The sequence below is a fragment of the Typopeltis vanoorti genome, chromosome 22 (genome assembly GCF_054136105.1).
Source record: "Typopeltis vanoorti isolate ZY-2024b chromosome 22, IOZ_Tvanoo_1.0, whole genome shotgun sequence".
Lineage (NCBI taxonomy): Eukaryota > Metazoa > Arthropoda > Arachnida > Uropygi > Thelyphonidae > Typopeltis > Typopeltis vanoorti.
The window spans coordinates 100,494,468-100,522,016 of record NC_143570.1 but is presented as its reverse complement, the minus strand read 5'-3'; the positions used below and the strand labels follow the sequence as shown (position 1 = coordinate 100,522,016).

At 37.2% G+C, this 27,549-nt stretch overlaps 1 protein-coding gene across 1 annotated transcript in view; it reads left to right on the top strand.

Annotated features, from left to right (window-relative positions):
* Positions 1 to 27,549, top strand: part of LOC150094593 (ankyrin repeat and BTB/POZ domain-containing protein 1-like) — a 307,835-nt gene that overhangs the window by 164,748 nt on the left and 115,538 nt on the right. The window contains exons 6-7 of the mRNA XM_090412059.1: positions 15,645 to 15,690; positions 26,293 to 26,409. Coding sequence (XP_090268185.1) covers positions 15,645 to 15,690; positions 26,293 to 26,409 — 163 coding nt within the window. The remainder of the gene's footprint in view (positions 1 to 15,644; positions 15,691 to 26,292; positions 26,410 to 27,549) is intronic.

The window sequence follows — 27,549 nt, the reverse complement described above, 5'->3', positions numbered from 1 at the left end:
TATTGCAAAGGTGGTGAAGGTAACAAAGTGGTTTGCTGTAATTCTGAGAAGGATGTTGACCTGCAGAGATAAAAGAGTTATCATTCCGTTGTATAAAACTCTGATCAGACTACACTTAGACTATTGTTCTCAAATTGTCCCCCGGATTTGAAAGGAATAAATTAACCATATAAAGGGTATAGTGACAGATAACAAATATGGTTTCATGACTGTACAATGTTAGTTATGAGGATCAGCTGAGGGAATGTGGACTGCAGAGTTTGGTAGATAGAACGACAGGTGATATGATTGACACTTTAAACTCTTAAGAGGTAGTTACAGGTTTGATGCTGGGGAGTTCTTTCGCTTGGTGGAACAGCGTAAAGGAGCGATGACAAGGGGCTATCCCTGGAAGTTGCAAAAGGAAGCTGTGAGCAAGAAGGTGAGGAGTGGTTTCTTTTCATGGAGGGTGGTTGAACTGTGGAATGCATTGCCTGATAGAGTGGTGAGAGGAAGAATGGTCAATGACTTCAAGGAGTGGTATGATAGATTTTGTGTTTCCTAGGAAGGACCTCCCATAATGAGGCTTTTGACTTCATGGAGGCCTGAATAATAATAATAATCTGCTCTCCACTCCTCTCCTCATATCTTTTCCATAACTCCTTTTTTCGTCTGCTGTTTGATATTGTTTGTCATCCACTTTACCCCAAATTGTGTCCTCTTCTTCACTTGTAGAATACAACTTAGTATTGCTGCTAACAAATATTCCTTCACAATTTCCTAAGCACTAACGATATCACAGTATTCCAATTCTTCCCTCCATGGAACTGCCCCAAGTTGGTATCCAAGACTATTATAATCACCTGCCTATAATTCCACATACATTCCCTTTTCTTTGATACTCCTGCATGTCTGTTCATCTTCCAAGTCAAAAACCACGTGGTCACTCTCTCCAACAGGTGGGAGAGATGTCATCTCAGTTATTATCTGAGTATCAGCTCTTCTGATACTATGACCAAATCCAAAACTTTTGAAGCTATTGTTCCCTCTGTTTATTTATTTCATATCCAAACTCAAGTGGTACAGTAGTAAGTAAGTGGTACAACATTATTTTCAACAAATTAGGGTATGTTACAAATGAGAATTGCTTAAATTTGATAGGTAAATTATACAGGGAATAATAAGAAAAATATGAAGTCTTCTTGGGGAGTGAGCAGCTAGGTTCTCATTCCTGCATCCTGTTAATACCCATTAACAGGATACAGGGGAAGCTAAAGCTGCTATCAACCAAACGCAAGTGTTCCCTCTGTTACATGTTGCTTCAGACATCTGCCCCTCAAGAATTCCAGAAATTCCACTCCCTTATTACTACATGCATTTTCCTCTTCCCAACTTATACTGCTGTAGTTAATATCTCCCATAACAATCATTCTTCTTGCACTTGCCAAGCTCAACTGCCTAAACATCTCCTGCTCCCCACCCTCTGTGCTCCTTGGCTTGTAGCAACATCCCATAAATATATTCTGTCTTGCCCTTTATAACCAATAATTAAATGAAATTCTATATTTGTTGCATTTTTCAGTGTCTAAAGGTGTCAGTAATTATATTTCAACCTGCATTAATCAGATATGTACTATATACATATCTGATTTGCATGTGCATGAATACAAATATATTTGTTACAGACATATCTGATATCTAATTTACAATTGTATTATTGAGGATAGTGCATTAAATTACTTTGGTAGAAAATCAATTGTATTTCATCTAATAAACTCTACTTATGCATGTGCACATTAATGAGAAGCTTTGGTTTAAAAAGAGGGAAGGATTTGTGAATAAATAGTATAACAGCTGGCCTGGTTGGCTGAGTGATTAGCGTATCTGCTCTCCAACCAACAGGCTGTGGGTTCGAATCCCACCATGGACACAAATATTTGTCTTAGGTGGGAGATGAATTTCATTGCTCAATGCAAGACCACTGATCTGCTTATGGGAAGCCTGAAGGCTTGAAAAAGATTCATGTTTGGTCTCTAGAACCCTGCTCTAGAGCAGGGTTTCCAGACTATATAAAATCTGGAAACCCTGATTTTATATAGTCTGGGTTTCCAAATTTTATGACTTAATCCATCCAAGTACAAATGTACTATAGGTTTGAAAATAAATCTTTCTAGGGTGAGAATCATATAAATAAAATAAATAAATCAACACACACACACACACACTTTGTTTTGCTTGCACTTGCACCTGTGTAGTGCAATCAGAGGAACATGGACACTCCATAGAGATACCCGAGAAATAATAATAATACATATTTCTACTCAGTGTGGGCACACATGTATTAATTCAAAATAACAAAACATTACTTTTGTAATATTGTCTATATTACACAGATAGTTCACAAATATTAGGTATAAATGAAAATTTTACTTTGACTTTTCAGAGTTTATTTCTGAGAAATTCAAGAAATATCTAGCTAATCCTAAAAGATTAGCAACGCTTATCTTGTTTTTGTAAATCACCTGAAATAAAAATATGAAATAAAGAATTGTGAAGTTTTATGCAAAATCTGTATTTTCAAACCAAGTGATGTATCAGAGAATTTATTATTATTATTATTATTATTATTATTGCACCCTCCATGGAGGCAGCAGACTCATAATGGGAGGTTCGTTTAACTGACTTTAATCTTAAAATCTTTAACACTCCTTGCATTAACAACACATTCTGGTAATGCATTCCATTCACTGACAATGCCCCATGTAAAAAATTTATTCCTTACACCCCTCTTCACCACACCACTTTTACATAACTTTCAGGGATATAAATTAAAGATACCAAGAAATTATATACTTGGTTTAATCCTTTATCCAAGTATAAGCAAACAAAGTTTGCTCCTGAAGTATTTTCAGGACTGGGACAACTCGTATATAGAGGCTAATGACTTCACATCCCTTGCCTTAGTATCCCATAATGCAAAGCACATATCCTTGTGGACATGTATAATGCTAAGCATTATGGGAAGGGTCACTGGTAAGGATTAAGTCAAGTATATAATTTCTTGGTATCTTTAATTTATAGTACAACTGAAATGAAAAAACTTTCAACAACTTTCAGGGATAGCCTCTGGTTTTTCCTCTCTCGCCTTCTATTCTTCTTTCCCATCTGGATTAATCCTCTCACTAACTTAAATGTCTCTATCATACACCTGTTTTCCTCCTCAACCTCTCTTTCCATAGCCAGCATTCGAAAGTCCTGATATTGTCTTAGTCGTATATTAGTTATACTTCCACATATATCCATTTTTGGCTCTGGATCCTCTCCAATGTTTCCACACCACACTGAAAACCAGATAGCTAAATTTGAGCACAACAGTCCAAGTGTTGTCTAACCAGTGCTTTATACAGTGACACAACAACTCCTTATCCCTACATGCTAGAGTACTTCTTGTAATAGCAGCACTACGATGTACAATCTTTGCAACACTTGCAATGTGCCTTCTAATCTTCAGTCTGCTGTCATCCATCACTCCCAAATCTTTAATCTCATCCACTTCCTGCAGTACGGCACCATATATAGTACACAACCTTATATTTCTGCACTCCAAAATGCAACACCTTACACTTACTGATATTAAAACTACAACACCATTTTTCTGTCCAAGTAAAAAGTCTATTCAAATCTTCCTGAATTGAATTAACATCAGCTATGCTACTTATAATTCTTCCCAACTTTGCGACTTCAGCAAATAACTGAAGATCCCCAGTCAGTCCATATGTTGTATCGTTTTCAAACAAGTTAAACAGCAGGGACCCAAGAATAGAACCCTGGGGCCCACCACTGGTTACCCTCCTTTTTTGAGCCACTTCTCCATCATACAACAACCTGCTGGTATTATTCAGAGAGCCAATCTCTGATCCATCTAACCAATATACTATCTATTCTCATCCTCTGCAGCTTGTACATCAACTTATCATGTGGTAATCTATCAAATGCTTTTGCAAAGTCTAAGAATATCATTGTATATGATTCTCCCTTATCATATAGAGGCTGATGCAAGTAAATTGCTAAAACAAGACCTATCATTTACAAATCCATGCTTGACCATCATAAAGTATGCTATGTCCATCAACCCAATCCTGTATTCTATTTCTAACCATGCTCTCCAACATCTTGACTGCAACTGTAGTTATACAGACTGGTCTGTAATTGGAAATTTCTGTCCTAGAACTGCTTGTGGTGTGGTACTATGTTACCTTCTTTCCACTCCTTAAAACCCAACCATTGCAAGACTTTCATTACATCACCAAGTCAAAGACATGGCTAACTGTTGTGCACATTCCTTAAGAAGGTGATATATCATCCATTCCCACAGACTTACTAACATCTAACAAAATCAACACCTGATATGCCTCTGATTCTTTCATTTCCAGTTCTCCTAATTCTGGCCTCCCTTCTATATATTGCACCACATCATTTACTCCAGCATGATATACACTGATAAAGTGCTCGTTCAATAATTTCACTATATCCTTTGCAATGTTATTCTGCTGCCATGACTATGCACCAGTGTCAACCTGCCATAATTATTCTTTTTCTTGATTGCCATATAGTGGAAAAATTCCCTTCAGTTAACTTTGGCCTGACTAGCCAATCTTCTCTCATACTGCACCTTTTCTTTCTTGACCATGCTTGTCACCTTCCTAGCCTGCACTTTATACTCTTCATGGATCCGATCACTACCAACTGTCTTGTACCTCCTCCATAGCATTTTCTTTTCCAACACAGCTTGCTTGATTTCACTGTTCACCCATTTTACTCCTAATCTATTTACTTGCTTAACCCTTGGTATGCAGTTATTCATTACTTGTGTCAGATACTGCCTTGTAAATTCCCATGCATTCTCAACATCTTTTCTTCTCAGCTCATCTATCCAAAATACTGATGCTAACTGACTACAGAGCTTCCTATAATCACCTGCTTTATCCACATATATCCATTTTTGACAGTAACCTTTTCTTGTTTCACCACTTCACTCTCACCAACCAGCAGTAGCATCAACACCTCATTAACAACTACATCTTGTGAAGTTATCATCAAATCCAAAACATTAAAGCCTGTATTTGAGACTGAAATATATGAGAAATGTCATATTACAGAATTTTGAATTTTCTGCCATAATGATATAAAAGAGAATGTGTCAGATTATTTTAGAAAGTAATGGCAGCAGTTGTTTTCCAATATAATATTGCAGATATTTTTGATGACTGAAAGGGAAATAATGGAAATTTTCCATTATGTAATTTTGGTAGATAGGCTTATATGTGGGTTACTCATAACTGCTATTTTTCAGGAAATAACAATGTATACTAAAATATTAATTATGATAACTTTAATGAGGATGAGTGCTTCCCAAATTTGGGGAAGTCTCATGCACCCAAATTTGTTGAGATTTGAAAAGTTTCTCAGGGCTAAGGCAGATTCGAGGAATAGCCTCTCATTTGTATTTGCTGTGTGTAATAGAGTGGCCTTCTTCCAGCACATCCTGTGGTGGGTGTCCAAAGCATGGTAGCAAGTTCTGAGTGGCTGTAATGATGGAACCAGATGTAGTCCATGGATTAGAAATTTTTATGTTGACTGTCCTGTGTGTTTGGCCATAATAGGACAGTTTGCAACCACAAGGGACCTGGTAAGTCTAGGGAATATGGCTAGTCTTTAGTGGAGTGGATAAGGGCTGCCAATTTTTTATGTGGTCTGTAAGTAGTTGTAAGGTTGTATTTCCTTAAGAATTTTGTTAATTTTTCAGATGTGCCCCGAATATATATATGGAATGGTGATAGATTTTGATTAATCTCTACTCGGAAGGTAGAAAGTGGGGGGGGGGGGAGGCACGGTTACATGGTTTTAATATTTTTTGAATTTTTGGGGGGGATTGTAACCATTTGCTAAGAAAGTGTTGAGCATATGGTCAAGTTCAGTAGTTAGGGTACTGCAGTCAGAACTGATTATTTTTGCCCTGTTATATAAGGTTTCATAATCCTGTATTGTTGGGGGCAGGGTGATTGCTGGTGAATTTATCTACCTGTATGTGTGGGTTTTTGTAAATGGAGAATGCCAGTGATTCATCAGACTGGAGTATCTAGGAATGGAAGACTGTTGTTGTTTTCCTTTTCTAAGATAAACTGGATTCTGGAGTGTTGATTGTTGAGATGTGTTAAGAAAATGTTCACCATATCCTGGTGAACATTTTCTTAACTATGTGGCAAAACAGAAAACACATCATCTTCTTAGCATAGCCAAATAGTGGGTCTATGTTTTGACAGCGTATAAGGCTTTCATTTCAAAGGTCTCAATGAAGAAGTTGGCCAGGGCTGAAGAAAGTGGAGATCTCATGGCCATCCCCCTCTATCTCTGTGTAGAATTCCTTGTTAAATGAAATAGCCTGAGTTCATGGTGAACTATTTTATGTTGAGCCCATACAAGAGCTTCAACCTATAGTACATTAGTACCATATATGGGTAGTGGGTTGGGAAAGGAGGAACTTGTGTACATTAGATTTAAAAGCCTGTATATTGTATTCCTTGGAAAGCACATCAGGGGAAAGATTGTTTCACAATACAGCAGTAGTGGATGAAGAAGGAGGAAAAGAAGCCTGTTCTGCAGCTTTCAAGGTGCACTGTAAAAGGATGTTGAGCAGCAGCTGCACACGCTCCAGTGAGCTTAGTATTAAGTGAGGGAATTATTGATGCTATTTCAGATGAACATTTCCCAAGGAAATATTTGTAGAATACACACAGTGCAGAAACCAATGTCTGTGTGAAAGTGAGGGGTTATGAGTTGGTAAGAGATGGGTAATTAATAAGTCTAATTGTTCTCCTCTGTATTGAGTCAAGCATTTTACTGCTCTCACATATGGGGCACTACCCCATATGTGAGAGCAGTACTCAATAGCTGTGTGGATTTGTGAGTTGTATAAAGTTAACAGTTGTTCAGGGATGAAATAATGTCTGGAGCAAAAGAGAAATCCTAGTTTTTTAGAAGCTGAGGTTGCAATGGTTGTGATGTGTTGTGGTTGTGACATAAGGCTGCATTTGGACTGCTGCATACAGATCTGTTAGCATGTATGCCATAGAGATGAAGTGGGGGGAGCCAGAGACAAGCAATCAAGATTGCAGTTAGATTAGGTAGACATCTGGCTTATTGAGCAGAGGGTTAGAATATTTTGTAGGCTGTAAGAATCTTTCTTGTATAATTAAGTGAAAGACATTTGTGCCATGATTTCAGAGGATCCAAAAATTTTATTCATAACATGTAAATGTAAGGAAGGATGACCACATCTTTGAAGTTTTGCTTATTTGTTGATATCTTGGAGGATGATTACAAAATCCTGGTGATCATTTTGTGCATATTCCAATAAGGCCATCAAACATGACCACAAAATCATCTGGAAAGAAACAAAAAGAGTTTATACCACATAATATAAGTTTCAGAGACTGTTAAAAGAATCTACAGAAACAACAGTGGACCACTCAACTATAAAGAAAATTGCCACTGCTAATATCCAGCAAAAATAAGCAAAGAAATCAATATGAAGCAGCAGCAGCTGAAATGTACTAATTCTGCAGCATGTATATCTCACTATCTCCATACTGGATACTAAGAATCCTCTTTAATTGCATAGCACCATAATAAAATTATTATTATTATTATCTGAGACCTCCAGGAAGTCAAGAAATCACTGAGGGAGGCCATACATTACTCTTACCAGCTGTCATGCCTTCTCTTAAACTCATTCACACTAGATGTAATCATTACTTCAACAGGTGTATGGTTTCACTCACTCATTTCTCTATGAGAGAAAATCTCACCCATCTTAACTGCACACAAACTTAATTTCCACAAATGCCCCCTTGTCTTCTCCCCAACTTCCACATAATGAAAAATTTCATTCATTGATATCCTATAATGCCCTTTCAGAAGTTTATAGACTTCTAGCATGTCAACCTTCTTTCTCCTATTTGAGTGCCTGCAGTCCACATACTCCCAATCTGTTCTCATAATCTACATTCTACAATCCCAGTATCTTTATTACTCTTCTTTCAGCATCCTTTCTTTATCCACTTGAAACTCCAGAGACCAAATACATGTGCACTAGTTCTGCAGTTGTATTGAGGCCTTAGAATGAAGCAAAATGACTTCATTATCCATGCATGTCAATATGTTTGTTTCAACATTGCAATTATTCTTTAAGTTGTATTTGCACTGATTTAACATTGGTATTCATGGGACTGGCTCTCATTGATGAGACCCTTCCTATAATGATTTTGCAGTATGAGATACTAAGGTAATTGATGTGAAGTCATAAAACCTCTACATACAAGTAGACTAGTCTTGAAGTTATCATGCATATGCTTATATTTTGGTGTAGGATTAAAACAAGAATATAATTTTTTGTCAAGTATAATACAAATTGTAACCAAGCAGAGAAAACTTTTCACATGCACAGAATACTGCTTCTTCGGATAAGTTTAAAGTTATTAGCCTATCCTTATTCGTCCAGTATCCAGGTGGATACATAATTTCCATGAGTATGAAATTTGAAGTACAAAATTGCTATTATAATGAATGAATGAATAGTGTTCTTTAATGCCTACAGAACTATAAGACCATTAGTAAGCTAATGTAAGTTAATTAGGAAGCTAATCACAGTGTGCATCCAGACTTTCTGTCTGGATGCACACTGTGTGTGATGTGGACAGCTCCCTATCCTCTCACCACTCGATTAATGCTGGGGTCCCACAAGGTTTTGTTCTCTCACCAACCCTCTTCCTGCTATATATCAGTGATCTACTGCAATTGACCTCCAACCCAATACACAGTTTTGCAGATGATAGTGCACTTCACTCCTCGCTTGCATTTGACAAGCCTTACCCTTCACAACTCACCTCAACCTACAGAACATCAACCGCCACCACCACCACCCTCAACTCCAATCTCCAAGCCATCCTACAATGGGGTTCGGATAACCTCATAAATTTCAACTCCAGTAAAACCCAGTTGTGTACTATTTCCCATAAAAAAGAACCATTTTTCCCGAGTATCCTTTTTGACGATACCCAAATTTCCAGACAGTCTGAGATCTCGCTTCTTGGAATCACCCTCACATCAAACCTCTCCTGGCATAAACATAGCACAATCATTGCTTCCTCAGCATCAAAAAAACTAGGATTTCTCTTTTGCTCAAAACGTTACTTCATCCCCAAACAGCTACTAACATTATACAAATCAAAAATCTGCCCAGCTATTGAATACTGCTCCCACATATGGGGTGGGGCCCCTAAAGGCTCTCTCAAAATGCTCGACTCAATACAGAGGAGAGCAATTAGACTTATCGATGATCCATCCCTTACCAAGTCTCTCCTCCACTTTCACACAGATATGGTCTCTGCAGTATGTATATTCTACAAATATTTCCATGGGAAATGCTCATCCAAAATAACATCAATAATTCCTCTGCTCAGTGCAAAACTCATTGGAACACATGCAGCAGCTACACGTGTTCTGTGTACTGAAACAAACTTGTTTTTTAGTTCTGTGTACTGAAACAAACTTGTTCTGTTTGTTTCCTTCATCCTTGCAACTGCTGCACTGTGGAACAGTCTCCCACCTGCTGTGTTTCCCAAGGAATACAATTTAAAGTCATTCAAATCAAATGTAAATAAATTCCTCCTTTCCCAACTACTCATACACGGTACTAATGTACCATAGGTTAACCAACCAACCTCCTGTGTATGGGCCCGATATAAAAAAAAAAAGCCAAAATTTTAAGACAGCAAATGTTTTACATCATCTGATGTGCTGTTATTACTATTCTTATTATTGACTTGAAAATCATATTTTGTCACCAAAGCAGGGATTTTCAGTTTACCTGCCTACTTACAATACAATACTAATATAGCATAACTTTTTCTGGGAGAGATTCTTCTCAAAAAAAACTCCATTATGTCATGTCTATTACCAATGTGTTTTCCTGACTAGGACTTGCATTCACTGCTAAGTGATTAACACTTCAAGTCATCAAGCATGTTTATGCAAATCATAGCAACAGTCAATGATAGATACAATTTTTTGTTTCTCTCCCCTTTTTTATGTTTATTGCTTATTTCTGAAGAGATGCATTGTTAATATGCTTTTGTGAAGGAAACTGCACCTCTGAATCAAAACTTTAAATAATCAAAGAAAATATGTTGAAAGATTTGTAATTCTAATTTATTGCATAGAAAATAATTATTACCAAATATGAATTAACATCATCTAAATCTACTACTTTGTAGATTATGTAACCATGTAGACATAAAAATCTGATATAAATTGTAATATTATTAATTGTATCTATGTAATTTTATTGTATTATTGAATTTAATTGTATATAAGTAATATTATAAGAAACCTGTTTGAGGAGTTGAGGTTAAGAAGAAAGCCAATAACAGAGCAGAATGGAGGAAATTGCTGCTGAGCTACCAGTCCCAAGACTGATGCAACTGATGATGATGATGAGAAACCTGTTATTTGAAAACATTCACAAAATTAGAATAATTTTTAAAGTGGTTCAAAATATTAGAATAATGCAAAAATAAATGCACAAAAATTACAGTCAAAAGGGAAACAACATGATAATTAGTACTTTGTTTCATCTCCCCCTTAACTGTTTATGACTGTTCCTAAATAGTTGGGCATATTATTTATTACTATTACTATTACTATTATTACGGGCAACTCCAGGGAGTCATTAGACTCATCGAGGGAGGCCCCAAATCATATTCATCACAACTATTTGACATTCATACAGTATCTATCATACCTCGCCTTAAACTCATTCATTGTCACGGCATCCACCACAGACTCAGGGAGCGCATTCCACTCATTCACTACTCTAAAAGTAAAGAACCCAGCTCTAACACCTTTACTAACCACACTTTTGCCCAGTTTCCATGGATGTCCCCTAGTCCTCCCACAACCAGCCCTGTTCTCAAAAATATCTTCTGAATTAATTTTATAGAAACCCTTCAGTAATTTGAATGTCTCAATCATATCTCCCCTTCTCCGCCTATCAACCAATTTTTGCAACCCACAAATCCTCAACCTGTTCTCATACGGTTCATTCCACAGACCTGCTATCATCTTAGTCACTCGCCTCTGGATCCTCTCCACCTCCTCCCCATCAAGAAGAAACCTAGGTGACCAAATCTGAGCACAGTAGTCTAGATGGGGTCTTATCAAGGCTCGATACAGAGGAACAATAACCTGCTTGTCTCTGCTTGTCAACGTATTCTTCAGCAACCAAGTGATTTGATGAGCTGTTTTGGTCACTTTTGCAATGTGTCCCCTAAATTTCAATTCCTTATCTACCAACACTCCTAAATCTCGTGCCTCATCAATTTCCTGGAGCACGGTTCCACCAATGCAGTAAACTGCCGCCAATCTTTTCACCCCAAAATGCATAACCTTACATTTTGCCACATTAAACTGACATCCATTCTCCTTAGCCCAGACCTCCAATCTATCCAAATCATCCTGCAAAATTTTGACGTCATCTGCATTCACTATTGCCCTACCCAACTTCGCATCATCCGCAAACAAATGAACTGTCCCTCTCAGATCATTTCCTATATCATTTATGAACAAATTAAACAGCAGTGGTCCAAGAACAGATCCTTGTGGCACACCACTAGTCACAGGCCGTCTTGTGGACTCTACTCCCGAGTAAACCACTCTCTGATATCTCTCCGTCAACCACCCTCCTATCCATCTCACCAACCCTATGTCCATTCCCATATGCTGCAATTTACTGATTAGAATTCCATGTGGAATCCTGTCAAAGGCCTTGGCAAGGTCCAGTAGAATCACCGTAAACCCATTACCCTTATCCAGTTCAGCCGTCACTGTGTTATAATATGTGAGCAAGTTACTGAGGCATGACCTACCCTTCACAAAACCATGCTGTCCCCGATACAGTATCCCATTTTCTTCTATCCAATCTTGTATTTTCCTCTTGACTATTTTCTCTAAGACCTTGACAATGATTCCTGATATGCTAATCGGTCGGTAATTTACAACAGCAGTCTTGGAACCACCTTTATGCAGTGGAACTATTTTCCCCTCTTTCCACCCGCTCGGGACTAACCCAGACTCGAGACTCAAATTAAACAAAATGGTCAAGGGTACTGACAATTCTTTAGCTGCTTCTCGTACAACACGAGCTGGTATACCATCCAATCCCACAGATGTATTGACATTGAGGTTATGCAATAGACTACTCACCTCCACTTCATTAACCACAATTCCCGTATAATCTACTGGTTTATTCGTTTCTGCAATGTCACCACCTGGATGATATACTTTTGCAAAGTGCTCACTCAGTAACTCAACTATCTCAACTGATTCAGTTACCTCCCTACCATCGGCATTCTTTAAAATCAATCTGCCATGTACATTTTTCCTTTTACTTGCTACATATCTAAAAAACTGTTTAGGATTCTCTTAAGCCTGCATGGCCAATGTTCTTTCGTAATCCTTTTTTGCTTTTCTTACCACACTCGTCACCCTTCTGGCCTGCGTTTTATACCGTTCATGTGCCTGCCGGTCACCCTTCTCCTTAAATTCCCTCCATAGTTGTTTCTTTTTTTGCAACTCAAGCTTAATGGTGTTATTTCCATTTAACCCCTACTTGATTTATTATTCGGACTCTAGGTATACAGTCAGCCATTGCTTCATGCAAGCACTTCTTAACTACCTCCCATGCACTATCAACTTCTAGTCCTTGCAGTTGTACATGCCATGGCACTGAACCAATCAAATTCCTAAGCTTGTCATACTTTCCGAACCAATAATTCCACATGTACTCTGTCTTAATTGAAAATTCTGCACCTTTAGCCACCTCCCAAGTTAAGACCCTATGATCACTCTCATCGATTGGTGGCAATGTGGTCATATTTATTACAGCCAAATCCTCAGATGTAATTACTAGGTCAAGCACTCGCTGACCCCTAGTATTTTCCATTACATGCTGTCGCAGATAGTTATCCCTTAATAACCGCATAAAATCCAGTTCCTTCCTCCCATGTGTCCTCTCCTCACTCCAATCAATGCGACCATAGTTGAAATCTCCCATAATAATCACCCTCCTTCCACCCATTTCTTCTATTTGCTTGTGCATACTGTCACCACCATCTTTTCCATCACCTGGTCTATAGCAGCACCCAATTGTATATTTTGTTCTGCTAGCCACGATCTCACACCAAATGGCCTCAAATGTGCTCTTTTCTCTATCCTGCAATTCAACTTCTATTCTCCTTGGCTGGAGCTCATCAGCTATCATCAACAATACTCCTCCCCCCATTTTATTCTCTCTGTCATTCCTGAACACACTATACCCATCACATTCAATCCCACTAGTTATATCATCTACAGTCAGCCATGTTTCACTAATACCTATAACCTGTGGTCTGGAAGTGCCAACCATGGCCAAAAACTCTTCCTTCTTGTTCCTAATACTCCTAGTGTTAGTGTACATGAATTTAAGACCCCCATTAGCCCCAACCCTACCTTGATGCCTTATATTAACTATCCCACTCAGATTTGTTGTCCTTATTTGCTCTGGCATATTATATTCATTCTTACATTCAACTGCCTCCATAAGGACTGTATCTCTACTCCCCCCCCCCCCTAACAAATCAGTTTCCCTGAATTTGCACATCCACTACATTCAGCAACACTTTCTCAAGTCTTCTTACACCATAACCATTCAAATGCAAGCCATCCATCTTATATAGATCCTTTCGCCCATCAAACTCACTCCACACATCCACAGATTCCACACCACTCGTCATACATAACCCACGCATAAAGTCATTTGCAATTATAGCCCTCCTTTTAAACATTTCACTGTCATACCGTGACAAAAGACTAATCATTCTAACTCTCTCACTCTTTTCTTTTGCTACCTCAAACAATTCATTCAGGTCTTTTATCATTTCCATTTTATCTCCTTTCAAATCATTCGTACCTGCCACAACAATCATTTCTTTCACCCTTTCCTTTTGCTCTCTAATAGACGCAGTTACGTCCTTTATGGTCGCACCAGGTTGGTACGATTTTGTCAAATCCTCTACTAGTGGTTTGCAGTTTTTTACTAGTGGTTTGCAGTTTTTTTTTATCAAAACATGCCCATATGGTCTGCAGACTAGAAACAAGTTCATTTTTGTCTCTTGGGGCAACTTCTTGAAGGCATTTCTTCACAATTCCCCACAAATTCTCAATGGGGTTTAAATATGGTGAGTTTGACACCAAAGGAATATATTGATTTGCCTTTCTTTGAGACATCAAATAGTGGTCTTGGAAGTGTGACAAGAAGCTGAATCTTGCCGAAAAAGGAAATCACCATTACATAAATCTTCTGATGCAAGTAACATAAAGTGCTCAAGAATTTCTTGGTACACTTTGGAATTGACTCTTTTGTACACGATACACAGCCTACCTGGACCCTCTGTGGTCATACCAGTCCATACCATAATAGATGTTGCGAATTTCATTGAACGTTTCATGCATTCTTTATCAAATACTTAAGACACCAAACATGTATCCCTTGACGACTATGGGGGACACAAAACATACTTTCATCACTAAAAAGTACCTTTTCCAGTCCTCTTGACCCCCACAACAGTCTTTGCTTTACACCATCACACTCTGCTTACCTTTTGCTTGGAAATCATAAGTGGCTTTGTTTTAGGTACCTGTGATTTAAAACCTAATTTGTGAAGTCATCTCAACGTCATAGATTTAGACACATTCATACCTAGTTCTTTCTGTCTACTGTGAAAATATCTCACATTTCAGAAGCGGTTTTCATCACAATGTTCTTCAATCTCTTCTCATCTCTTAATGTAGTTATTACCTTTTGACCGCTATTGCAGTGATCTAAAAACTCAAGTTATTAGAATATTGTCTCAATAGTTTACTCGTGTTCGCTTGAGAACATTTCAATTCCTTAGCTATAAACTTGAGTTTGACCCTCTTTGTGTAGAGACACCATACGAAACTTCTGAGCTTCCGATATGTCACTCGTTTGATCCATGTTTAGCAAATGATTAACTGAAATCCATGAGTCAGTTATGCAGCTACTGAAATATATGCTATTTCTAAGCTCTCCTCAGAACCAATTGGAAAAATTTGGAATATTCTAATATTTTGAACCATGTTAAAAATTATTCTAATTTTGTGAATGTTTTCAAATAACAGTTTTCTTATAATTTATATTATATTTTTATGTATTTACATGGTTATATAATTTACAAAGTATGCAGATTTAGGTTATGCTAATTCATATTTTGTAATAATTCTTTTATATGTAATAAATTAGAACTGCAAATCATTCAACACATTTTCTTTGATTATTCTAATTTTTTGATTCTGAGATGTATATGAACTATATGTATAAATTATCTGAACTTGAACTTTGCCAAGTTCTTATATAATTAGTAGAAATTGAATTTTTAATATGCTGATCATTAGATATGCTTTCTTATAACTCTTTACTATTTGACATTACTTATTCTTTTTTTTTTGTATGTTTGTTTGGTTATTTATTTATTTTTTTTAAATTATAGATAAAAGCTACAGCTTTTCAAGCTATACTTCAATATTTGTATACAGGTAATTATGATATATTAATAGATTTTGTGTTACTTTTTTTGAAATGATTATTCATTTCAAATATGTTGACATTTTTTTATCTTATATTTATTTAAATGCCAGTAGGTCACTGTTAAATTGTCAGCTACAAGAAGCAAAGAAATCTCTTGCCTTTCTGAACAAAGAAATCATAGATATCAAGAACACTATAGAACCAGTATTAGAGACTGAAAATTTTAGCACCGTTTTAAGCATTTCATCGATGTCATACTGAAATGTTTTTAATGCTTCCCGTGATAGATTGAAACACAAGTTTGATTCACAGGTGAGCCACCCCAAATCTAGCAATACTGTCATTGATATAGATACAGTAGTGATCAACGTATCAGGCAGCCCACTGACAGACAGCGAATGTTTCGTTCTGTCAAAAGGGCATAATTTTGCCGTTGCTCTGAATAAAATACCCATAATAGACTTTTTTCCATAGTATAGATAGAGGTATTCGATCCTTACCCCAAAAAAACAGCTAACAGAACAAGATTCAAGTGTGCAAAAATTCTTTTTAACGCCAAGCCTCCATGACCGAACCTATCATATGCTGGACAAAAAGCACTGAATTCTCTAAAAAATAACAAGAACTTAATTATTACGAAAGCTGACAAAGGGAAGGCTGTAGTCATCCAAGACAGAAGAGAATACGAGAGAAAAATATCACTGTTACTCCACGACTATTCGACTTATAGGCCCCTCACTTCAGATCCTACCAGTAATCAAATAAAAAAGCTTAATGCCCTTATAGAAAAAATATCAATATGGGATGAAGATAAAAAGAAAACACTAGACCTCCTTCAGGCACCCACTGAGATTATATGGTCTTCCAAAAGTTCATAAGCCAGGAATTCCATTAAGACCAGTTGTAGACTGTATAAGTTGTCCCACTTACAAAATATCAAAATTTCTGTCAAATTTACTCACTTCTTCAACTAGAAGAACTGCTACATATATAAAAAATTCTGTGAACTTCAGAAATAAAATTTCCAATCTGCATCTAGATGATTCGGAGATTATGATTAGTCTACATGTTGTTTCGCTATTTACGAATGTTCCGTTGGCGGACAGCATAGAATTACTACATCAAGAATTTCCTTCAGACATTGTCAAATTATTTGAATTTGTAATAAAGTCCAGTTATTTTTCCTTCAAAAACCAGTTAGACCAACAAATCGAAGGGACGACAATGGGTAATCCAATATCTCCTGCTATTGCCAACTACTTCATGGAGCATTTCGAACAGCGCATCTTTAACAACATTACACCCAGACCTAACATTTGGTTTAGATATGTGGACGACATTTTTGCCATATGGAAGGGCACCTCAGAAGAACTACAACTGTTTCTCTCAAAAATTAATGCACTTCATCCAAGGATCCAGTTCACCCTAGAAGTAGAAGTAAATAAGCAGTTAGCATTTCTAGACCTCTTGATTCTTTGCCAACCAGATGGTTATCTACAATTCACAGTCTATAGGAAAAAGACTCATACAGGCCAGTACATCCACACTGAATCACATCACCATCCCAGCCAAAAGGCAGATACTATAAAAACACTAGTTCATAGAGCTCACTCCTTTTGTTCTTCAGAAGAACTTTTACAAAAAGAATTACAGTATATTAATTCCTCCTTCATATCCAATGGCTATAAGAAGTCCTTCATAAAAAGAGCTTTAAGTAGTCATGCTCCAACATCCTCTTCAAGTAAAGAAGAACCTACATGTATACCTATCCCCTATATACAGGGGGTTAGTGAACGCATAGCTAAGGTGCTGAAACCACTAAATATCTGTGTGGCTTTTCGACCCGTCAGAAAAATCTCCACTTTCCTAATGTCTCCAAAGGACAAGCTCCCACATCTCAGCTATCCAGGTGTCTACCAGATTCCCTGCTCGTGTGGATTATCATATTTTGGACAAACAGGAAGATCTGCTCAGGTGCGGTTAGAAGAACACCAGTTGTACATTTAGTACCTTGAACCCGAACAGTCTGGAATTGCCATCAACACCAAATATAGAGTTAAGTGGAACAAGACAATAGTCATTCACAAAAGTCGGTTCCTAATGGAACGGCTATACAAAGAAACATGTGAAACATTACTTCACTCCCCTAACCTAAACAGATCCGATGGTTTACGTCTTCCCCCCTGTGGGAGATAGTACTTTATAAAGCAGCAAATCTTTCCTAGCATAATTGTATACACATATATATATATTATTAAAAAAAAAAGGAGGAAAAAAAAAATTTTTAATTATGATAATTGAATAATTAAATAATTAAAATAAAAAAATAAATTAATAATAATAATTTAAATAAATTTAGGACATTTAACCTTAGCTACTTAGGTCATGCTTTGTGAATATAACAGTTATTGTTTAATTAGACTTGTACCTGTACTGATGATGCCTGTGATACTCAGGTGAAAATTCTACAAATAAAGAATAATTGACGTGAGTTAATTCCGTTATTATAATAGTTAGTAATAGAGTGGAACTGTCACCTTCTTATCCTTGCATGCCAGCATTCTTCGCATCATAGCAGTGATTTTTTGGATAACCCTTACAACTTTTGTGATGTGTCCCATGAACGTCAGTTCCCTGTCTACCAAAATGCCCAGATTCCTTGCTTCCTTCATCTCCTGAAGCAAAGTTCCTCCACCTTCTCTGGCACCAAAGTGCATAACTTTACAGTTAGCAACATTGAAATGACATCCCCCATTCTTCAGCCCAAAGCACCATCATATTCAAATCCTCTTGTAACAAGAGCAATTGTGAGGAAATTCAAATTAGAATTTTCTCACAGTACTCTTCCTAATTTATCATCATCAGCGAACAACTGAATATCTCTTTTCACACCATGAACTATATCATTCATATATAAGTTAAACAACAGTGGTCCCAGAACAGAATCCCGTGGTGCCCCACTTGTCACCTTTGTTTCTTGTGATGCTGAACCTCCATACACAACTTGCTAGCTCCTATAAGTTGACCATCCCTGTAAACAAGCTAGCAAATGACTATCCATTCCTGTCTTGCTTAAATTCAAAAGTAAGTTAAATTCAACATCTTCAGTTTTGCAGTGAGCATCAAGCTATTTGTGCTTAAATTATTACTGTGCTTATATTACTATTCATAAATTCTAAAGAAAGTGCATCTTCACTGAATGCCATTTATAATTAGTGATAGTCTTGGGGTCATCTATATCTCTGATTGGCTACCAGTGAAGATTGAACTGCCCACCCCCTTAATCTCCAAAAGTTAGATGGCCTGGGCAAAATGACATACATTATGACAGACATTAGAGGATTATTTTTATTTTGTATTTGTTGCTTAGAACAATTCCACCTGTTTTTGTTTTCTTTGTTTTAGTAACTCCTACTATGTCATTCTAGTACTTACCCAACAGATACCATCTTACAGGATAAACTGCATGAAGGTGAGGATTGGACTATGAAAGTTATAGTCCCATAATTCCTGATGAGGTCCCTTAATGGTCTGAGCTGGGTAACTGTCAGGTGAACTCCACATAGCTTGTAAGGAATGCAGAGAACCAACTAAGAATTGTGACATAATATCCAAGCTTCACATATTGCACCCCATTAAAAGAATATAGAAGATAAACATCAGAAGGATAGTTATTTCAAGTATACTTGTATTTAACAATCTTTGAAAGATTGTTAAATAAAACATAACAAGCAACATGAAGCAAACAGTGAGAGAACAATAAAAGAAGAATGCACCAGAAATATCATCTTTGTGTAGAAAAGACTATCAAAATCTTGAAATTGGAAAGGTAGCTGGAATAAATCATATTTGATAATTGACAGCTTGAGGGATTTTCAAAAACTATCTAGTAGATGCAATGTCTAAGGGTATTCCAAGGGTGAGAAGGTTAAATAAGGTAGTTGTGAGATGGATGAATAAAGAGATTAAGCATGCGATACAGAGAAAGAGGGCATTGTGGAGGCAGCATAAGAGAAGTGGAAATAACCAATTCCATGAGGTCTACAAAGACTAAGCAAGGAGGGTGACTTGGTTGGTGAGGGTAGCTAAAGAGAGGTATAAATAGCAGTTAGCTAATGAAGCCAAAAAGAATCCTAAGGAGTTCTTTCGATATGTAGCCAGCAAAAGAAAGAATGATTATGGAAGGATGACATTTATAGGAGATAGGAGAAAATGGTATAAAGACAGCTGTTGCAGAATGTGTGGTGGAGATATACTTAATGAACAATTCATGAAGGTCTTTCAATCTTGTGAATGTGACTTCATGGAGAGAGCAGTAGATGATGGGGAGGAGAGACTGGCTGTGAGCAAGAGGTGTATGGAGAGTTGAGTAAACCAGATGTTAATAAGGCTGTGGGACTTGATAAAATATCACCACGTATTCTCAAGGAATGTGCCAGGGAGTTGACACCTGCTTTGACATATTTTTTAATACGAGTCTTGCACTCATTCAAGTTCCTAAAGAGTGGAAGGAGGGCAATATTGTGCCACTTCATAAAGGAGATGATCAAACTCAAGCATCAAACTATAGGCCTATCTGTATGTCAGGTGTTTTATGGTTAAGTTGTTGGAGAAGCTTGTGAGAACTAGAATCTAGAGTTGGGTTGACAACAATGGTATTATCTTTGATGGACAGCATCAAAGATAATACCATTGTGGACAGCATGGATTTGCTAAAGGGAGGTCATGTTTTAGTAATCTACTTACTTATTACAATAAAGGGACTACTTCCTTGGACAGAGGAGAAGGATACACAGTAATATACTTAGCTTTTTGCAAAAGCTTTTGATAGAGTACCTCATGATAAATTGATAGTCAAACTAGAGTAGATGGGGTTGGATATTAGATTGGAGACTGGCTATCTGATAATTATCAACAAGTTGTGTATGGGGGGAGTGATATCCAGGAAAAGGAAAGTCACTGGTGGAGTGCCTCAGGGAATCTGTTTTGGGGGCCATTACTGTTTAACTTGTATATTAATGATATAGGTGAAGATTTGGATGGAGATATTCAGTTGCTTGCAGATGATGCAAAGTTGGGATGAACCATGAAGAGTAGTGAGGATGTTGTGACCTTGCAGGAAGACTTGAATAAATTGAGTGATTGGGCATGGAAATGGAATACGAGTTCAATGTTGCAAAATGTAAGGTTTTAAAATTTGGAAAACAAAGATGGAATGCAGATTTTATGCTTGGTGAGGATATCTTATTGGGGGTGGAAGAAATAAGAGATCTGGGGGTGGTAGCGGATAAGGATCTGAAATTTAGGAGACACATAGTCAAAATTATGAAGACAACACAAAGGCTTCTGGGAATGATACGGAGGACACTGACGTGTAGAAGTAGGGAGATTCTTGTTCCGTTGTATAAGGCTTTGATTAGGCCACACATGGACTATTGTGCCCAGATTTGGTCACCTGGTTTTCAGAAGGATGAAGAGATGTTGGAAAGGGTCCAAAGGCAACTGACTAAAGTAGTCAGTTGCCTTTGGACCCTTTTCTGACCTCTGGAATGTCGAGTATGAGGAAAGATTGAGAAGATGTAATCTGCAGTCTGGTGGACAGGAGGAAGAGAGGAGATATGGTAGAGACCTACATGTTGGTAAGGGGTTGTTATAGGATCAATGCTGGAGAAGTTTTACAGAAAATAATGGGAGATTGGGGGAGAACCAGAGGTCATCCCTGGAAACTGTGTAAAGAGGGTGTGAGAGGCAAGTTTTTTTTGTGCAGAGTTGTAAATGATTGGAATGCCTTACCTGAGAGTGTGGTGTCTGCAAGGAGTTTGAATGTGTTCAAGGCACGGTATGATGAGCTCTGTGTGTGTGTGTGTGAGTGAGATAAAAGGACCTCACAGATGAGTCTTTGACTCCATGAGGTCTTGGGGTAATAATAATAATAATAGTAAGAAGAAAAAAATACTCAAATATAGAGCTTTAAAAGTTTTACAGTAGGTACAGTGCATATTTCAGAAAGTCAAATTCTGGATGTTTGCATTAGAGATCTCATAGCAGCCATCCATAAAAAAAGGAAAATAAAACTCATCATGAGAATTTGAGGAATTTGTCAACTAGGTGTTGAGAATTCTGCATAGATACTAGCAAGTCTTAGTCCTAATAGTATCCCTGATAACATCTGTTCTCGTGAAGCGATCAATCACGTATTCAGTCCATCCCAAAATAAGGAAATTAAAGTCACCCATCAAACCATCATCCGTTTGTTCTTATCTCATTTTTTCCTAAAAATAATGGAGAACTTCATCAACAGCCAACTTTTTCATGTATTTCCACTCATAATCCATGATACCTCTCCTAGTTGCCATTGGACATCAGCCATGGAATGGTTTAGAGAAATAGTTGGTCACTCTTGACTATTTTAGTACATTTGTTCATGTCCAGCAAAAAGGCCTTCCTAGGAAACTGCCATCTATGCTGCCTTCCACTGTTCAATTGGATTTTGTGTGTCCAGATGAATGGTTTACTCCCTTCTGATTCTCCAAGAGGCTTCAAGATCATTCTTGCCAGAAATAAGATAGATTATTATTTTTGTAAGAAAGATTTCATTTAATTTCCTCTTATTTTCTGTAATATTCAGATGTTTATGCAGATTAGATTTCCTCTTTTCAGCTAACTTATACTGCTATCCTTTAGTGGTGCAAATATCTCAAGACACCATTTCTCCATTGTATAACTACTAATGCTGTCATCATCTCGTATTTTTTTTCATCATCAAATTTCTGACATATAACAGGCAAGCTTAGGTGCGATTGTTATTCATAACTGATATTACAACAATAATATGCTTTTAGATATAGCTGGCATTCTAAACAAATCTAAACCCCCAAAGTAATATACCACAGAATGAAATGCCTTCTTTAAAAAAAGTTATATAACAATAAAAATATTGTGATTACAAAAGCTGATAAGGGTAATGCCTGTTATCATGAATCAAGAGGATTACAAACAACAAAAAAAAATAAAATAAAAAATACAGGATCTCCTATAACCGTGGCAGTTCTACATACCAAAGATGAGATCAATAGAATAGTATATCTAATAGGATGATGGTTATAGGCCAGGGGCATGTGGAGACTATTGATTGTGAAATGTATATACAAATTAGTTGGCAAGTACAAGAATTAATCTTAGATTATGTAGACAAAATTGTGCAAAGTTTGTAGATGCATTCAGTGAATTTGATGGATTGCATTTTGAATGGCTTTTGTTTAGATGTAGTGGAAATGTATTGGTGTGAGAGTTTGGAAGATCAAAATTTGGGAACTCAGAGCTTTGGGGGTGGAAAAGAAACATTGTGCATGTGGCAAGTGCCCTTCAGAAAAGTGAATGTGAGAATTGGAATGATCAAAAAATGCTGTATACATATTTTTTCTTAGATCTCAAATTTGAATGGAATCGTCATTACAAGATGCATGGGTAGTTGTTGATGCAAGATGATATTGTAATTCATGCATTGTACTTCTGGAATCATCTGGAATAAGTGTAAAGAGTTTGAGACATTGGTTAGTGTTACATGGCCAAAAATTATTGGCATTAACAAAACTTCATTGTTAGAGGTGAAAATATATCTGGATAGAATATAAGCAGAAACTAATTAGCAGAAATTCAAGGACATGATGCTATATGGTGTGAGATAGAAGCCAGCTTCTATCCCCCTTCATGCAAAGAAACCACTCCTCACCCTCTTTCTCACAGTTTCATTTTGTAACTTCCAGGGATGGTCCCTTGTTATGACTCCTTCCCGCTGTTCAACCAAGTGAAAGAACTCCCCAGTGTCAACCCTGTGACCACCTCTCAACAGTTTAAAAGTCTCAATCATATCACCTCTCCTTCTTCTATCCACTAAACTCTGCAGTCCACAGTCCCTCAGCCGATCCTCATAACTAACATTATACAGTCCTGACACCATCTTTGTTATCTGCCTTTGTACCATTTCCACAGTTAATTTATCCCCTTCAAATCCTGGGGACCAGATCTGAGAACAATAGTCTAAGTGTGGTCTGATCAGAGTCTTATACAACGGAATGATAACCATTTTATCTCTGCAGGTCAGTGTCCTTCTCATTATTGCAGCAATTATCTGTGTTCCCTTCACTACCTTTGCTGTATGTCCCCTAAATTTCAGGTTTCTATCAATCATCAACCCCAGATCTCTTGTTTCCCCTACTTCCTCCAGTTTAACTCCTCCCATAGAGTATGCAGCATCCCATCGATGTGTCCCAAACCTCAAGACCTTACATTTTGCTGCATTAAACTGACACCCCCATTCATTTGCCCATCTATCTAGCTTATTCAAATCCTCTTGCAGGGCTACCACATCTGCAATATTACTAATAACCCTAACTAGCTTCGCATCATCTGCAAACCAGCAAATATCCCCTTGCATTCCACAGATAATGTCATTGATATAAAGGTTAAACAATATAGTTCCCAGTACTGAGCCCTGTTGAACCCCACTTGTAACCTTCTGCCTCTTTGATATTGCTCCACCATACACAACTCTTTAATACCTAACTGGTAATTAGTTTATGGAATTAACAACGCATATAAAGTATATTAATTAAAGGTAACTTTAATGAATAACTTCTATATTTTGGCAACGTCACATTGCCATCTTCAGGAACATAAAACTTTGCCGAAATATAGAAGTTATTCATTAAAGTTACCTTTAATTAATATACTTTATATGCGTTGTTAATTCCGTAAACTAATTACCAGTTATGTCTGACCAATGTATAAGCCTTGCCTCTTTAATACCTATCGGACAGCCAATCCTGAATCCATTTGACCAATCTGACATCCAGACCCCAATGTGCTGCAACTTGAATATCAGCTTATCACGTGGCACCCTGTCAAATGCCTTTGCTAAGTCTAGGAAATGGCAGTATATGCCTTTCCCTCATTTAATGCTCTTGTAACTATATCATAAAAGGCTAGCATATTGTTAAAAAAAGAGCACCTCTTTACAAATCCATGTTGACTCTCACAGATAACATTATGCTCGTCTGTCGAATGCTGTATACGGTCCCTCACTACTTTCTCCAAGATCTTACTAACTACTGATGACACACTAACTGGCCTATAATTAGACACTTCCAGTCTGCTACTGCCCTTATGCAATGGCACTATCTTACCTTCCTTCCATTCCATGGGCACCTTTCCCATATCCAGACTGTTATTGATAAGCCAGGTCAAAGGCACTGTCAGTTCCCTAGTACATTCTCTCAAAACTCGTGGTGAAATACCATCCAGTCTCACAGCCTTACTGACATCCAGAGTACTCAGTATTTGAACCACACTCTCCTCCTGTACCTCTAAACCTCAAACCTGCCCTATCCCTCTAGTATTAAAACTGACTCCTCCAGGATGAAATACTCCAATAAAGTGTTCATTGAACAATTCCACTATGTCCTCTGCATTAGTCACTCTATTCCCATTTTTATCGCCCAATATCATTCTTCCACAGTCATTTCTCCTCCTACTGGCCACATAGCTAAAAAATTCCCTAGGATTTTCATTTGATCTAAGGGTCAATCTTTTCTCATATTCCAGTTTTGCCTTCCTTACCATACTAATCACACTCCTGTCCTGTGTCTTATATTCTTTATGCATCTTCTCTTCAGCTGTCTCCTTATATCTCTTCCATAGCATCTTTTTCGCATGCAGTTCCTGTTTAATATTGTTTGTCATCCACTTTACTCCAAATTGTGTCCTCTTCTTCACTTGTGGATACAGCTTACCATTGCTGCTAACAAATATTCCTTCACAATTTCCCAAGCAGTAATGATATCCTGGCCTTCCAGTTCCTCCCTCCACGAAACAAGTTGACATCTAAGACTATTATAATCAACTGTTTTATAATTCCATATGTTACTGTCTCTTTGATACTCCTGCATGTCTATTCATTTTCCAAGTTAAAATCATATGGTCACTCTCTCTCACTAGTTAGAGAGATGTCATCTCAGTTATTATCAACTCTTCTGATGCTATAACCAAATCCAAAACTCTTGAACCTCTCGTTCCCTCTGTTACATGTTGCCTAAGACATTTGTCCCTCAAGAATTCTAGAAATTCCATTCCCTTATTGCTACATGCATCTTCCTCTGTCACTGATTATAGGCTGCCACCAATGAAGAGACAAGCAAACAAGTGCTGCCATTTCTTGGTAGTGCATGTTTTACTTGGATGCATTGCTATTTGAAATAATGTGGTTTCTACAGTTGATTTTCTTGAGTTTCTAGAAGAAAATCCTGCTTGCCCATGGCAGAGATTGACGAACACGGAAGCTGGTCGAAGAAAGGCTTAGTAAAAGTTCCTCCAGACAGTGACTAGACGTGGACTTAAGTCTATCTTTGGGTGGCTTAGCGCAGAGGATGAAAGCATCACTTCCACTGAGCTACACAGGCCTGTCATTAGCTGTTTTCATAAACTTATGCTGCTTCTTAATTTACTTAAAATGTGTAAGAAATCATATTCCAGCTTACTGTTTATTGATTTTTTTTAAAAAATTACCTACTTTATAAACAGTTTATCTTCTTAATGCAAGACTTATTTTCTAGGAAGACTTGAGATCCATTTTGACTGTTTAGATGACTGCATTATGCTTGCTCGTCACTGTTGTCTTCATGGTCTGATTGCAAAGATAGAAGAAGCTGTTAGAAAAGTGAAATCTTTTGGTGAGCTTGTTTTATATAAGTTGCTGTAGCAAATATTTTAATAATTTTACTAAACAGGTCTTGTTGTTGAATTATAAAGGCTGTTCAAAAAAAAAATTATTAGAAATAAAGCAGATATATCTGAAGTTAACTGTTTCTGCTTAGACATAACTTCAAATGGAAAGTTAGTAATGTAAGAGGCTATTTCTTGAATATTTTGAACCATCACATAAATAAGTCTATCATTGTGCATTGCACTTCATCTAGATCTGAGAGCCTCCATAGCTCAGTCTGTATAGACAAACCTCTTTGGTCGGAAAGACCAGGATTCGATTCCCGTCCATGACGTGAGGAACCTTTATCTGATCTCTTTTGACTAAAGGTGAGTTAGTCAGTCTCATATGGAGGAAGAGATTTTTTTCACCCAGAAACTCAGGTTTTTTGTTCCCCAGGACAGGCAAACCAGCCCCGTGAACACATATGGATCTACAGTCATAAATACTTAATCCCCCCACGAGGGTGGTTAAGTATTTATCACGACATATATTTATTAAAGTATATCTATTTATCAAAGTATATATTTATCAAAGTATTTATCATGACATACTTAACCCTCCCATAAAGCAGGGGGGTTAAGTATGTCGTGAAGCAGGCGGACCAGTGTCCGCTGCTTCACAACAATGCTCCAGTCCATATGACTATTATTGCAAAGGCTGCAGTGAAGGATTGTGGCTTCCAGGAGATCGAACACCCACAACTACAGCCCAGGAAGAAAATTTGCAGGTGACAATGAAGTGAAAGATGCAGTTTTAGGCCATTTTGCAGACAAAAGTACATACTATTTTTTTCAAGAGCATAGAAATGTTAATTCAAAGATGTGAAAAGTGTGTTGAAGTAAAGGGAGATTATGTTGAAAAAAGTGACACAGTTGCCTTCTTTCTTTCACCTCTAAAAGTTAGTCAGGCAAGAAACTTATGGAACCAACCTCGTATATACTTGGATGTGGTCAATTTTATAAGCTTTTGTTAATGTTATGGCTAATTTTTACTTTGTCTAAATACCAGTGTTGAAGCCAATATGTTAACTACATATGTATTAGTGTGTTTATCAGTCTGTGAAGAAAAAACTTATAAATGATACAAGGCCATTAATATTATTATT